The sequence below is a fragment of the Phyllopteryx taeniolatus genome, chromosome 13 (assembly GCF_024500385.1).
Source record: "Phyllopteryx taeniolatus isolate TA_2022b chromosome 13, UOR_Ptae_1.2, whole genome shotgun sequence".
NCBI lineage: Eukaryota > Metazoa > Chordata > Actinopteri > Syngnathiformes > Syngnathidae > Phyllopteryx > Phyllopteryx taeniolatus.
Window position 1 is genome coordinate 9,007,171 of NC_084514.1, and position 15,619 is coordinate 9,022,789.

The window sequence follows — 15,619 nt, forward strand, 5'->3', positions numbered from 1 at the left end:
CCCCCCCCCAAAAAGAAAATCTGTGGAATAGGTGAACACTGTATCAGAAGTCAACACTGACGTAGATTTAATGCTTTATTTGAGTACACAATTGAGACATTAGATTGGATCAAGCTATTAAGAAAGCGACGTTGACGGGTACGAAGATCAAGTGTAGTGCCATAGTAAAAGTCTGACATGTTTTAGGGTTAGGTTAGGGTCTAACCCTAACATCTGTATTGACATATCTTTGTATGGGGATTTTTTTTTATACACAAAATGGATGGATGGATGTTTGTCAAAGCTTCAGCCTCCAATTATGCACTGGATGCCAGAGAAAACAGACGCTGGCGCTCCTTGAATGGCAGCTTCTCGGGAGCTGACATCTTCTGTGTTTTGTCTTCCCGGCACCTGCAGATCAACACAGTTTTTTTTTGTTGTTGTTTTTTTAAATACTGAATACTTGACTTTTCATTACGGGGGAACACCAAACACAACCTCAAGTTCTCAGGGTTTGTTTGCAAATTGAAGACTGTCGTGGTTCACTGTTTTTGAGCATTTGTATGAAAGTCATCGCTAGAAGCAAAAGAATAATGTTTACTTTTCTTCGCACTCACTCTGCAAACACCATGTTGTCTTGTAGCCGTCCACTTAATATATCATCTGCCCAAAAAATAGAAATGACAATAAAATGCTGAGTGATAAGCAACTACAAAGTGTTCTGAATCACTTCATCAACTGAATCCATTTTCCAGCAATGAGTTACCTGTTTTCTCAACTTTTGGGGTGGTGGCAAGACTTTTAGTCTGCTCTTTCAAATTGTCATTTGCATTCCCTGGTGGGCTTCTCTTTTTCTACAAGAAAAACAAATAAAAAAAAACAAAACATTTTTCACTTCTTTTCATATCTAAGGTAGTGAAAGCAACACTGGAGAGCGTTGAAGATGTACAAGCATGACTCAAATGTTTGACCTGGTTGTTTCTTGTACGGTCTTTTTTACACCTTTTACAAATTCAAATACAATTATATTTTATAAAAGGACCAAACATAAGGCCAGAAGAAGAAACTTGGATTGTATCTGATCGATATGTACTTGATGTTAAACTTGCTGCCTTCTTGGCCAGGTCAAGATCAGGTCAGATGTTCTGCCTCAACTGGTCTTTTCCTGGTTAAATCAAGGTTTTTTTTGTTTTTGTTTTTCTAATCACCTGAGCTCTTTTCTCCAGCTCTTGTATCATCACCATCATGTCCAAGTCCTCGTCGTCCTCGTCCTCCCCCCGTTGCTGGATCTCTCGCAGCCTCTTCTGAAACTGCCACTCCAGGCTCAGATTGCCAAGTCGCTCGGTCTCCTGAGCGCTGCGCTCGGCCTTGCCCTGAAGCGCCCTCACCTCCCGCTCCAGGAGCTCGACCTCGTTCAGCTTTGGCTTCTCGTTTGGTTCCCGGAGGTCTTTAGCCTCTACCGGACCAGCGCTTTGCCCCTGTTGGCTCGGCGGTTCTTGGAAGGAAACGTGCTTAGTCGGAGTGATGCTCACTTGAGGTTTTGCCGCGTGTTGCTGGGATAGCGGCGAGGTCCGTGGTCGCTGCTTGGCGGTGGGAGGTTTCGGGCTCCTTTGATTCGAGTGTCCGTTTACTTTGAGGTGTGCCACCAGACAGGAACGGTGTTGGAATGTGGTCAGCGGAGGATTGGGGTGAGAAACGATGCGCCTGGTCACAGGGATGTCGATGCGTACGGGCTGGATCGAGGGGATCGGCGTGGGCTGTTGTGAAAAGGGCGTCCTCCAGACACCGGCGCGGGTTCCCTGCTGCCCTTTGACCGGACAGCAGTTGTCAGCGAGGATGTTTTGAGTGGAGAAGCTAGGGCGAATAGGAAGGTGCGAGTGGTAGTTTTGCCTGGTGCCCAGGCCCTGCCAGATAGTTTGACTTGTGTCCAGCAGGGGGCCTCCTGTGTCCACGCGCAAGTTCTCCTGTGAAAGAGCTTGACGCTAGATAGGTGAAGGGAAGATATTAATGGCTTCTTTTTAGCAACAAAGCATAGATTGTGATTGTGCGCTGCTGTGTTAATAGGAGTAAAAGGTTTACCATCAAGGTCCTTTTGTGGACAGAACTCTGTCCTGCCAAAGGCCTCAGAGACACCTGAAACATTTGCTGCGGTCGACCGGATGCAGATGTGTTTTTGTCCTGAGATTTCGGGGTTGGGAGCGTCAGATATTCTCGGTGAAATGTCTAAAAACAGACAAAACGGGGGTCCTTGCGTGACATGGAAACAATCTGTGCTGACTGAATCATTCGGGAGGTTTAGTAGGAAAAAAAGAAAAAAAAAACGCATACATCAGCGCAAAGGTTGGAAACCGACTTGTTCGCTCGCACGTCTCGATTGGCGAGCTCATCTCCATCCTCCAGGGTGAAATCTTGTCAGAAAATTCAGGGAAAATAAATCAAATACTAAAAGTACCACAGTTCTTCCTGTGACACCCCCTTTGGCGTATTTCACACTCATCGCAACATCAGAAGGAACATCACCCACCGGCCATGTTGGGGTTGGAGCGATAAAATTGCCTGTTCTTCTGCATGATCTGCTCTTTCATTTTCCCGCCGCGGCTGCGCCGGCCCTCGGGCTGCTCCGATGGACCGGGATCCTCGACAGGGTACAGAAGCATCTCCTCGCGGTTTGCTTCAACGTGGCTGTTATCCCCCTCTTCAGTAGTAGAATGTGGTTATCAGATGTTAAAAACAATTCGGTTTACGTTGATGGTTCTTACCTGCAGTCCCAGCGGGGGCGGGATCGCCCAGCAGAGCACCGAGGCCGTGGTAGCTGGCGCCAAACTTCGCCACTTCTAAGGTCACAATAGGGCCGGTTTGCATCATGATCGCTGCCGCCCTAAACCAGACGAAACATAAAAATGTGCAAAAAGGTCCCCCGAATTTCTGCGTGCTCGGGGTCAGCTGGGTCGCTACCTTTCCTGGCTGAGGCCGAGCAGGCTTTGGCCGTCCGCGCTGAGCAGCTGGTCGCCCGCCGTCAACAGGCCATTCTGTCAAAAGTGGGGACGTTTCAGAAACAGTAGCGCCCTCCCCCCATGGAGTGACTTAGCTTGGTCAACACCCACCATCTCAGCCGGTCCTCCCTTGACAATCGACTTGATGTAAATCCCAAGGTGGTCTTGGCCTGCTCCCTGAGGCGTAATTACATCGAGGATGCTAATCAGCTCAGACATTTGGCGAGATAGCAAGGGCGTTCGCGCAGGGACTGTTGGTGAGAACATGTTTTTGTCAGGGTTGCCACGGTTACCTTGGCAGCCACAATGCTGACCCCCATGCCACTGTTGAGAGGTTTCTTCAGGGTGACCGTAAGAGTCTCTGGCTCTCTCTGGTTGTCCTGTTGATGAGAAAATAAACCAAGACAGTGGTAACTTGGCATTTTTTCATTTTATTTTTTTTAATACTTTGGGTTGCGAGCCAAAGCTTCAGTTACACAGCTGCTTGAGTGAAGTGCAAAAGAAAATGGAGTAATTAATGTGCTGTCATGCCCTCGATGTGGACAAGGAGTGGCACAGTCAGCCGATGCACATTCAGCCATTTATTGAATGTGACAAACGGTCAAACACACGAGTGCAAAATGTGAACACTCGCAAGGGGCTAGGCCACGCCCCTTAAAGTGACAAGTGGCCGAATTTTCTAAATCCTCAGTGCGTTGTGCTCTGGTTGAAGTGGTCATTCTAACCAGACTCAGCATTTTGACAGACTGTCATTTTCGGGGGGGAAAGTCCCATTGCTACTTAAAGGCACACAAATACTTCAGTACGTATAGTAATAACACTTTATAAAACCAGCTTGTTTACATTCTCTTTTGTCATGCTTAATAATTTCATACAATACAGTCATACTCTTAAACGTACCACTGTATCAAATGTTGCAACAATGCTTATTAGTCCGATTCCATGCATTGTGTAATATATACCAAGTATGGAGTTCCTGGTTCAGTGAAGAAGATGGTCCAATCACCTTTCGGGTTCTGCTGGGAGGTTAAATGGCAGAGACCTACGAAGGAAGCGTCTCACACAACATTGGTGGTTTGATTTTGTACAATTCAAACCTTTACTTGTCCGTTACCTCTCTGGCAAATGGGCTCCAGAAACTCGCGAAAGCCAGGAGGGATTCCTGTCACGTTGTCACAGGAATATCCGCCATCCGGCATCAGGAAGGGCAGGCGGAGGTCGAGGTCCTCCTCCATCCGGATGTCTCGGCCTTCCTGCCGAATCAGGTTGTCCGCCGAAGCCTCTGCGGCCGCCACCGCGGCATCGATCAAGTCCTGCGGCGGGACGGTGGACCGTTGACACGTCACATCAATAAAGAGGCGCAAAAGTAAAGACTGGAACAGCAGGCGTCATCATAACACAGTTGTGAGAAAGTCACTGTAGTGCTAAACGGTGGTAGAATTCAGTTTATGGATTATTATTATTTTTATATATTTTTCTGGGGGTGCTAGAAGGTTACAGGAACAACCACTTACCGCTGGGATGCGAGGCTCATTGGGTGTGTAAAAGTATCCCGCTAGCAAAGCCCGCAGCTGCAGTGAATTCAACTTGAAACAGGTGTTCTGGATCTCTTTCACATCTTGCAAGGTGTATTTGTTCATGGTCAGGAGCATTGTTGCCTGTTTAAAAAAAAAAAAGAAAGAAAACACTGAGAACCAATATCTAGTTCCTTTTTCCTCGCCTACTTGCGGCTCTCTGGTGCATTTTGTATTATTATTATATATATATTTTTTTATTTTAAGGGTAACGTAAGATGAGTTTGAAATGATATTACAGCGTTTTGGGATCAGTGCTATGTTTAGGTTTTTAAACTATCAATATAGTCAATTAATCCATTAGCGAGGGCGGCGTGGCGCAGAGGGTAAGCGTACGCCCTGAGGTTCGTATCCCGAGTGTATGTCGTCGTCGTCATGCAAGACACTTAACCCGCATTGCCTATGGATCAACGCGGTGGTCGGAGGAGCCGTAGGCGCAGAATGGCAGCCACGCTTTCCGTCAGAAGTAGCTTACCGCCACCAGGTGTGAATGAATAATGTATGAAATTGTTAAGCGTCTTTGAGTGCTCAGAAAATCTCTATATAAAGTCATGCATGTAATGCATTATTATTAATAATTAGAAACATTTTTAGGGTTTTAAAGCAAACCCATACTATTAAAAAAAGCAACGTTTGGGGTTTTATCCTGTGGGCTTCGGGGGGAAAAACCCGACCTGGATGACGCGTCCCAGGTGGCAGTCGGCAGCCAGCTCCAGGCCTTGCCTCTCCGCCCAGGCTTCGATGCCGCTCAACCTCTGGCGGAGAGCCGCCCCCCAATAGTGGGAGCGCAGGCCCGGGGCGCTGGCGTCGAGGTTCATGAGGCGGTTGAAGAGCCAGGTGCTGATGAAGTGGAAGAGCTGGGAGAAGAGCTGAATGGCGAGGGCCGGGTTGACTTGGTGGCGGCGTAACAGCGACATGGTGTTCATCAAGGTGTTCATCACCATCTCTGGAACGATAGCGACACAGAAACCAAACGTCTGTGAACCTTGCAGCGCTTCTAAGCTTCTAATTGTTGTTTTAAAGGGGACATTATGGAAAATGTACCTTTTTAATAAATATATTTAATACATATTTAATACTCAGCTCCTCCCTCAACTTCGCAGTACGGCAGTAATATTTGTCATTCTTTGGCGTAGATAAAGAATATATGCCTTTGAGTACTGTTATTGTCTGTCTACGTGCGCTGCTTCACTGTTTGTGTTCCTATATATCCCTTGCTTAAAGGGTAACAACACCGCCACATGGATACTAATTGTTAGCCTGTGCGCCTATGGTGTTTCCCATTACATGTTAGCATTAAGATAGCAAATGCTATGTAGTTCTTTGAAATAGATTTATTGATCATGTATTAAATAACCAAGTCAATCTTTCGTGATCTGCCTATTTCCCCAAATTGTTCCGTATGTCGTGAATAGTCTGTGCAGTGTCGGCACAACGGTGATACTGGTTCCACGAGGGTGGTTTTACCTATGCCAGCAGGAAGAGGACCAAGTTGCTCAGGATCAATCAAAAAGGTTGGCAAATACTTGCTTAGCTCGATCTGTACACACTGAATCAGGTGACTAGGGTGATATAAACACATGGAATCAACACCTAAATGGATGGATTGTATTCAAGTCCGTTCAAAGAGAAAAGCGAGCCACCTACGTGTAAGCTTTGCGCACCAGCCGGGACAGATCCAGCTGACATTGCCGCGTGGGCCTGCTGAGGTCCTTGTCGTGTTTGAAGAAGTTTAGCAGCTCTGAAGCGTTCGCCATCCAGAAGGCGAGAGCTCCGGCGACATCCTGCTGCCTCTGGAAGACGAGTAGAAAATAGCGGCCTTGCAGTGCCCTTTACCCTCTAACCAGAGAATCGGTCACAAGCGAGTCCCAAGTCAATTTTGTCTCGGTCGAGTCAAGTCACAGGTTATCAGTGATTGGCCAAGTATCTGCACCTCGGCTTTCATTGGGGACATGCGCGACTTCATCCACCTCTTAACGCCACTACTGTCATGTCGCTATTATAGAAACCATCACTACTATTCAGAAACAAAGTCGAGTCACAAGTCTTCAAAACAGTAACTCAAGTCGCAACGACTCGAGTCCCCATCTCTGCCTCTTGCGCAGGGTTTTAAGAGTATGTTCCTGGACTTGCCTGGATGACCTTGCTTGTCAGGGCCACCATTTTGTCCGCCACGGAAGTTATGCAGCCCGTCGACGCGTGCGGACGTTGCAGTGCGAAGCGGCCTGCGGCGTAGAGGGCGTACGCCGGCGAGAGCTTGAAGTGAACCGTGGAGCTGTTGGCGTAATTTATGACCGCCGCCAGGAAGGCTTCCTCAGCTGAAACGTTCGCACGAAGACATTAGAAGGCACGAGTACACGCGGAGAACCCGAGGTTACTATCCCAGTCACAAACATTATACTGGATAGAGAAAGACCTGCGGTAAGACGACAAGTACAAAGACCAAGATAGCGTCGGCTCAGGCTTTTAGGCTATCAAAACAATTCCCATAGCTTTGCTAATGTTATGAAGTGACTAACAAAAAATGCAAAATTAGCTTGACTTGACCTCGCTCTATTTACATATTTTTTACACTGTGTTGTTGTGCGCGGAGTTTAAAAAAAAAGAAATGACACGTGTCTTTTGTTAAAATAAGGAGTAAAAATTACAAATAGTAAAATTTAAAAAAATCGCATTTTGTATAGTAAGAAAATATTTGTACTCCGTTGCTTCTCATCACTGCGCTGCAGTTGCACTCACTGTGATCGCTGAGCTGAATTCCAAGTGGTAAACCAAGCTGGTCGAAGAAGTCAGGCGGGGGGCTGTCTGTGTGGTTTGAATAGTCATGTCATCAATGGAACAGCAATAACCTGAAGCCGCCATCCTTGTGTAGCTCGATGACTTACTTGTGTCAACCTTCCGCTCTCCTTGCCTTGTCTTTCCTTTGGACTGTTCCGGTGCGTCTGGATTGCCATTCAGTGGCTTTTGACTTGCACTAGACATTTGTTTCAAGAAACAAGGTGTCTTCTCGTAAATTTAATTCCAGTTATATATATATATATATAATTTTTGTTCACCTGTTCTCATCTCCCGCAGGCCTGTCAGACACTTTGTTTTTGTTTTTCTTGTCTTTTCTCGATAAAGTCCTCTTGAAGGTTTGAATCACGCCCGCCTTTTCCTTGATGTGACAGCTCTCCTTTATTGATCACATAGATTTTGATAGTTCAGAAACGTATTAGGATGTCTTCCTGAAGGTTGCAGTAGGCGGGTGATACCTCGGTTGTCTCCATGCTTTGCTTGAGCACGAAGCGTCCTTCTCGGTTATCCGAGTTCCAGTTTAACTGAACCGCCAAAGGTCTCTCATCCGGGTCCAGTTGACGTTCTTGTTGTGCACACGGACAAAGAAACTACAAGTTGTAGCATTGGAGCAGTGACACTTGAACATTGGAGCAGAAAACAGTGCCTCACCTTTATTGCCGTGGATCTCGTACAAGGAATAACAAGTGCTCAGCATTTTCATATCTGGCCGGAATTTCTCGGCTAGAGCTTCGACCACCTCGCTGGTCGAAGCTTCGCTGCAAAAACGCAGGCATTTGGTCGCAATGTTTCGCCTGGCGCGATCTTCTAAGTAGAACCGCATCACGCCTTGAAACACCAGATTCTAACAGCAGCAAAAAAAAAAAAAAAAACACGTCCTTTAGGCTATTCTCATTTTGCAGAGAGTAGTCTAGGTTAAAACACCAGGAACCTGATTTACTAAAGAGTTGCACGTGCACAAAATGGGTGCAAAGTTGACTGATTGTGATGCATCCCGAATTTTCTACCTAAAGTGCAAACCCCTGTTATGTATATGGTGGTCTCCACCAGTTTTACACCTGTTGCCGCAGTCGAATCAGGTCAGGCGCCACACGCCCACCAACGGCGTATATACAATCTGTTCAAGTCCACGCACAATTGAGTGCCCGGTCTTTGGGATTTCAGTGAACCAAGCCCAAGGTGTCAAATCTAGCGTGCAGTAGTACAGTTCTCTTGGTAGCTGCAGGTTACTCACTGCGTCCGGTTCGCTTATTTCAAACAAGTCCAGTCTGTTGTTGTTCCACCGTCTGATGATGTGGGCCAGTTTTTCCCGTTCTTCGTCTGCTGGCATTTTGCACCAATTAATATTACCTCAAGATTACTTCTGAAATCGAGAGAGACAAACTTTCCCAACTGTCCTCGTCCTTCTTTCCGTGTGCTTTAAACTCACTGCGCCCCCTCAGTGAGGTCTTAACATAATTTCCTACTTCATCCCCTCTTCACAGCCCCTCTCCGAGCCCCCTCTGTTCTCATTTAACGGGTCAGCGGAGCTTCGTTATGTGTGGGGAAAATTTTTCCTAATCTTACATCCGTCAGAGGCATGTCATTTTTGTCCTTGTCCTCCAGCAACAGTTTTAAATCTCCAATATTGCTCAATAGCACAAACTTATGAATGCAGTTTAATCTTAAAATCAGTTGATCGACTGTAGTGCAGTTCGTTTTAATCATGCGACTCTCGGGTTGGCAAACGTTTTCCCAGTCATAATCAGATGGTGTTTTTTTTTGTGTGTTTTTTTTTTAATGCCTTGGAAAGAAACCCACTTCTCACGCATACCAGTGATCTTCGGCATAGCTAACGCGTACAGGTCGTCTCATTCAGTCGACACGACGTATGTGGGGCAGCTTTTGTTGGCCGCCCTCAGCCTTTTCTGGGGAAACATTCACCGGGACAAAAAGCTTGAACAAAAACACGCATCAATTAGATATACAGTGTAACAAATGGACGTCTTTCAACAATCGCTGGTATTGTTGTCTGGATGCTAGAAAAAAAGGCAAAGAAGGCAGATGCTAAAAAAGATGGGCTTCATCTCGCAAGTCACTTTATTGGCACTTCTAAAATAGACATGATTCAAAAAATGAGCAACAAGGATAAAGTAACAGATAAGCGCTGATGTCATACATCAATATCTAGCCTCTCCTAATTTGTTCTTAGAACACTAGAGGGACAGGCCTCGTAAACGCAATAAATTAAGCTCCAAATGGAAATGAATAAGCCCCACTGGAAATCCTTGAAATGATCAAAGTTAGACGCCTTGGACACATTAGATTAGCCAAAAAAGCTTGGCGATTTAGAGTCTCAAGGATACGTGCTTTCGACTGGAGCTCAATTGGGCAAATTCCCTGGGAGAAGTTTGTCTACATTCCAAGAGGGCCTTAAATATAGAAGGATGCAAAAATCTTATCTTCTTGAGACTCCCTCCTTTCGTCACGTCATTGAGACGTTCGCTTCCTTGGATTGGTTTTGTTTTCTACAAGAAACCACAAAAATGCATGAGAGGACATTAGAGGAGGTTCAAGTGGATGTAGCGCCCTGAAGATGTGGGCTACACACATACTGATTTTCAACATCTTAATTTATTTTTAAACCAACAGAGCAGCACACACACACGCACACACACACACACACACGTAATGATATCTGTTGTAGTACCAAGACTGACCAGTGAGAGGCAGATGTGTGCCACGGGGCATCCAGACTGCCGGTAATTACAAACAAGAAGAAAGCGTAGTAGTAAAAGAAGAAACAGAAGAAGCTAGGCTAACGTTGAGCTTATCTGGTAACTGCATAGCTGTTGCAAACTCTTCTCCTTGTCATTTTTATTGTGGTGAATGACTTTGTGCGACACATTTTACAAAACCCTCAACTAGCTAAGTCCGTGGCTCAGACTGGAAGGAAAAATATTCTAATACACTCCACATCACAAAATAATCGCTTAGGGTCATCTTTCAGAGATCGGAATGTATCCCCAAGGATGAATGCGGGCTTCATTGTACCTTCTTAGATTCTCCAGGTCCTGGATGGTCTCTGGTAGCACGACTCCCTTCATTTCTGGCAACAGTGTCACCAAGCCCCAGTTCACCACTGAAATAGCCCCTTCAACAACAAAAACGCAGGATTTATGGTGTTGTCTCATTTATTTAAGTATGGCGCCTGTCAAGAACCCGGTATCAGGTTGGTAAAACCTTTACGACCGTACCATATACGCAAAAGGGAAGCTCCTGCCAGATCCTTGCCAGCCTGTAGAGCAGCAACGGGGCCACAATGACCCCGGCGTCACATGCTGATGAACACATGGACACGCCCAGATTTCTATGCAAAAAAGACATGGTCATGCCAGTAGTAGCTTAATGAGTAAATACAGCAAATTGCGATTAGTTCATACCACCTAAACTCACAAATTTCACGATGAAGGCTCAAGGATGGGAACGGCAAAATTAAAAACAGTACTTGGGTCTATGAATCGATCAATGCATTTTCTTGTTCTATTAGATTTGGTATTTAAGCGGTTTTCATGCTGTTCTATGGAAAATTGTTGGCTGGATGAGGTCATTTTTGGTTTCAGGCTTACGGAGAACCGTCCCTCATCCTTTACTGTGTTTCATTTTGACAACATACACCTTGCACTTTGTTCGTCTTGTCTTGAGGTAGGTGTGTGACAAACATCCACAATCATCAATTTCACACCTCAGAGTGGTGGGATACAGCTCTGTGTTAGCAAAGCTGAGCGTCTCCACTGCGGTAGCAATAGCGAGCCTCCCAATGAACGCCATGGTTTTTTTTCAACCAGGAAACCTTTGCAAAGAAGGTTCCGTTACAAAAATGTGGATTATATCACGGTAGCACAGCGGGGGTCACCTCAGACCTACCTGAGGAGACGAAGGGCGCGGCGAGGCAGACGAGGCCTCCGATTAAATTGGTCGCGGCTAAGAGGGACCGGCGGCCAATTCTGTCGACCAGCAGGTAGAAAATGAGGCCCGTGGGGAGCTCCACCACCGAAGAGATGAAGAAGTCCAATAAGTGGTTGTCACCAGTGATCCCCAGATGCAAAACCAGACCATAGAACACACTACTGCTTGAAAACCTCCAGAGGGGTAATTAAGGCATCTACATGACTGTAGAAAGGAATCCGGTCCAACCACGAAGATCAGCAAACTAACTTGCCAGGCATATATTAAAATGAGCGTGTTCCTCCTGATCAAGGGTGTCTTAAGCAAGTCCAGAAAGGACACAGGATGGAGTTCTTTCTTCTTCAGAGGAGGAGTCATCTGAAGTGCATCAAATGTGCAGCTGCATTTGGATTATAGCTCTTACAATTAAGTACAAACAATACAATCCAAAAAGTCAGTTTGTGCATTTTACCCCAGTTGCGATCAAAGGCCCGATTCTTGGATGTCTCTGAAAGATTATCCACATGCTATAAGAGAAGCAAGCACACAAATCCATTTTTCCCTCATCATGCGTGGGTTCTCATCTTGTTAAGATGTTAAATATTTTTTTTGTGTGTACCTGGCTTTAGGAATAAAATCGTTTGATAATATTTTTGCTGAAAGAGGCATCAGCATACGCAATACATAGCACGCTGAGCATGCTCCCTTTTCAAAAAACCCTTGCAGGAAGCGAACCGCCAGCAGCAGTGTGTACCACGGCGACAGCATCACGCCCACGCCAGCGAAACATGAAGGCGAAGAAGCAAGGCTTCCTGCCAAACCTGTGAGACGGATGTTTTGTTTTGTTTGTTTTTTTTGCTGGGTTTTTTTCCTCCCCAAAAATACACATCAGGAAGCAAACCTGTCAGACATGTAGCCAGTGATGAAAGCGCCGACGAAGAGCCCACACGCCATCATGACTCGATTGAGATTAGCGAGCCAGGAGCTCTCGCACACCACCGACAACTGCAATGCAGAAAGTTGACACAAAAAGTCGCTAGATTTGTTGCTCATCTCTTTTTTGGAAAAATAGTCTCCAGAAAGGTTGCTCACTATAGTGACAGACTCATGAATGAAGATTCATTTGCAGTCTCTCCGTGGCCAGTTGAGCATTTGCATCTGAAGTCTCTGAAAACACCTCAAATAGTCGCTAGATTTGTTGCTCGTCTCTCGTTTTCTCTTTTTGTAATAGTCTCCAGATGGGTTGAAAAGAATTTGGGAAAGATTGTGACAGAGATATAAATGAAGAAGATTATTTTGCAGTCTGGCCAAGGAGAGGTGAACATCTGCTCTGGGTAGACTCTCCAGAAGTCTTTGATCAGATCACAAAAAGTCACTAGATTTCTTTCTTGTCTCTTTTTTGCAGATAGTTGCCAGGGCCCAGTATTTAAAAAAAACATTTAATCTGGGTCACCTTGATCTGAAAATGGAGTATTTCAAACCCAGCGAACGTGATCCTAGTAAAATTGCGATATTGATTTGGTAATCCACTCCGAGCCAGAATCCCGATTGAAATGCTGTTCTTGGGTATTTTGAAATTCAAAGGTGGAAATTATCTTAGTTTTGATGTTAAAGAATAGGATTATCCTGATCCTACTGGAAGGGTGGATCAAGCAAAGATTCAAACTGGATATAGAGAAATGATAGTACAAACAATACATTGTAGATTCTACTAACATTGACCGTCAGGCTTTTAGGAGGCGTACAGCCATTATTCCCTTTTGATTTCTTCAATTTTTCCTGGAAAACAGAGCAAATGAATCCTAGAATGTCAGAGTACAAAATTTACATTAATCTTCATCATAACAGACACTGTACAAGAATAATATTACACAAATCTCCAACCAATTCCCACTTATAAAATCGAACTCAAAATTATCTATCTATCTATCTATCTATCTATCTATCTATCTATCTATCTATCTAATCGAGATTAATCTAATCTATTTTGACTGTTCTATCTATCTAATCTAGATTCATCAAATCTATTTTGACTGTCACAGATAATGACAAGTGGTTTGTAGTGGAAACGGGTAATATGTGTGGAATCCTTCTCAAGCGGAACAACAGCCGCAAATCTGAAGTTTGGAAGTTTGCAACTTTGTAAGCAAGGGAAGGAAAGCAAGACCATCTCGACTGTATTTAAGACCTCTCATTTATTCAACATGCTGGGACTTGAATTTGTTTTTGTAAACAATGATGGCCAGAAGGCTGCAGAATGTGTCTCGTGAATGGTTTTACTGTATGTTGTGATACATCTACTCTAACTTTCGAATGAGTATTATGGACTGCAGTTGTTGTACTTCAGTCTGTCGACTGTTATACAGTACCTGTATTTGATTTGTGGATGGTTGTTCATCTGCTAGTTGTAAATTGTTTTGTTGTTGTTGTTGTTGTTTTACTATGAGTTTTTATCACACAAGACTTATTGTGACTTTTTAATTTTGCACTTGACAAATACCCTTATTTAAAAACAAAAACAAAACTAAGACTCAAACTAATAAAACCTGAAAATAAAGCATTTTTGAAAAACTAACAAAGACCCTCCAAAAGCTAATTAAAACAAACTGAATTGATGAATCCAAAACTTTTATAACCCTGCATCGATCTTGAATCCTGGCTCCACCTTTCCAGTAGAATCAGGACAATCCTTATCTTTAGCCTCAAAACTATCCTAATCTCCACCTTTGGAATTTTTTAAATACCCGTGAACAGCATTTGATCAGTAGTCCGGGTTGGATTGGATTACCAAATTCGTATCCCAATTTTACTAGGATTGGGATCACTTCAACTAGTTTGAAGTACCTAGTTTTGAGATTGAATCCTTGGTAGACCAATCTAAAAACAATGACGGAGTGGCATGAATGAAGAAGATTTGCGAGCGTTGAAGATCTCCAGCTCTGGAGTCGGTCTCTGAGGCTTACACGTCTCAACTTCTGGAGATCAATTCTCCCTTTGTTTTAAACTTACTCGGCCAATAAAGGATTCAAAGAATTTTGTCATATTAACACACATTTGCACATCATACACAGGATTTGTCTCCTTTAAAAGAGCTTTCTCATGTTAGCACAGCTCGCCAGAGCAAACTTGAACATCATGGCTATTTTTTCCACACATGCCTGAGTGATTTCTCTCTAAGGATTTGGGTAGAAAACATCGAGAACACAAGTACCTCAGAAACAATCGTGGTGTAGCGTTTATCGAACGCCCATACTCCGACACAAGGTTTCACTCGGGTCTTGTTGAAGAGCGGCAGGTGGTCGAGTTCTCCGCATGTGATCTGACTCCAGTTCAAGTCCCGGCGGCTGAAGGACACTCCCGAGCGGGGTACAGTGACTTCCCTCACCTGCGCCTCCGTCCAGCCGCACTCCACCCGTAGGTGCTCGCCCTCTGGGCCGGCGCACCAGTGATCCGGCGTCTTGCCTAGGAAAACGACTCCCACCAGGGCAAAGGAGAAGGGGATCAGCGGCAGGGAACATAGCACCACCAGTCTTTTCTGGAATGGCCCAAAGTCTCCAATGAGGACAATGAGGTCGCTGAAGTCTGCCATCACCGGCAAGAATGTCTGTCGTTTGTTTATAAGAAGCAATCTGGGGCAGCTCAAACTCCTGATTTCATCATCAGTCTTGAGTTTACTGGCTGTCTGTTCCCGGAACGGAGGGCGTCTTGCAAATTGACCATGTTATGTCTTTGACCCACTGCTGATTGATGTGACGAGTCAAACTTTCATTTCTCAAAACAACTTCTTCATTGATTGCCTTTGACGACTCAGCTGACCACGATCATGGAGCTGCAAAATCAAATGATTTCCAGGACAAGCTTCATTAATTCATTCATTCCTTTTAACCGCTTCTCCTTACTAGCGTCACGATCTGTATCGAAAATGAGCCGACAGTGTCAATCACAAGTGAGCATTATTGTCTTTGTAAATGACAGATTTTATCAATTAAAAAAACCCATCTTGGATGCTTTTCATTTAATTACATTTTAACGCAGGGTATGGCAAAGTTTGTCTGACTGTCGCCTTTATACCAGCACGCCAAGCATTTAAATAATAATTTTTAAAAAAAGTCCTGTAATATTGGTTGCATTAACTCATTCACTGCAAGCCTTCCCAGTTAACATGGATATTCGACTTCTAAAGCCGTCAATGGCAGTGAATTGAACATTGGTTCACCTAAAATTGGTTTAATCAAAATGTCCGCCCCTCCTGTGGACAGATCTCTAAATCAATTATTGGACTCCATTCACATCCACAAACCAATTAGAGAGGATGACGTCGTCGTCGTACCGACGAACAACCTTAGTAGT

General features: G+C 44.6%; 2 protein-coding genes across 2 annotated transcripts; both read right to left on the bottom strand.

The window, feature by feature from the left end:
- Positions 1–62: 62 nt before the first annotated feature.
- On the bottom strand, positions 63–9,066 carry LOC133488052 (afadin). Its single transcript, XM_061795471.1, has 24 exons — positions 8,577–9,066; positions 7,994–8,186; positions 7,801–7,907; positions 7,603–7,721; positions 7,432–7,520; positions 7,286–7,351; positions 6,680–6,864; positions 6,194–6,339; positions 6,014–6,108; positions 5,221–5,492; positions 4,487–4,630; positions 4,087–4,285; positions 3,935–4,014; positions 3,266–3,352; positions 3,084–3,149; positions 2,935–3,008; positions 2,739–2,857; positions 2,504–2,674; positions 2,308–2,387; positions 2,059–2,202; positions 1,188–1,961; positions 746–833; positions 597–642; positions 63–390 (listed from the first exon to the last, which is right to left on the bottom strand). Exons 1-24 carry the CDS (start codon positions 8,670–8,672, stop codon positions 297–299), a joined length of 3,534 nt encoding a protein of 1,177 aa, XP_061651455.1. The 5' UTR covers positions 8,673–9,066; the 3' UTR covers positions 63–296.
- Positions 9,067–9,168: 102 nt separating this feature from the next.
- Positions 9,169–15,218, bottom strand: slc22a3 (solute carrier family 22 member 3). Its single transcript, XM_061795843.1, is given in 10 exon segments — positions 9,169–9,849; positions 10,376–10,475; positions 10,579–10,691; positions 11,067–11,174; positions 11,245–11,476; positions 11,479–11,647; positions 11,954–12,053; positions 12,055–12,090; positions 12,171–12,274; positions 14,481–15,218. Coding segments are annotated over 10 exon segments (1,383 nt in total). The 5' UTR covers positions 14,859–15,218; the 3' UTR covers positions 9,169–9,806.
- Between the last annotated feature and the right edge of the window lie 401 nt (positions 15,219–15,619).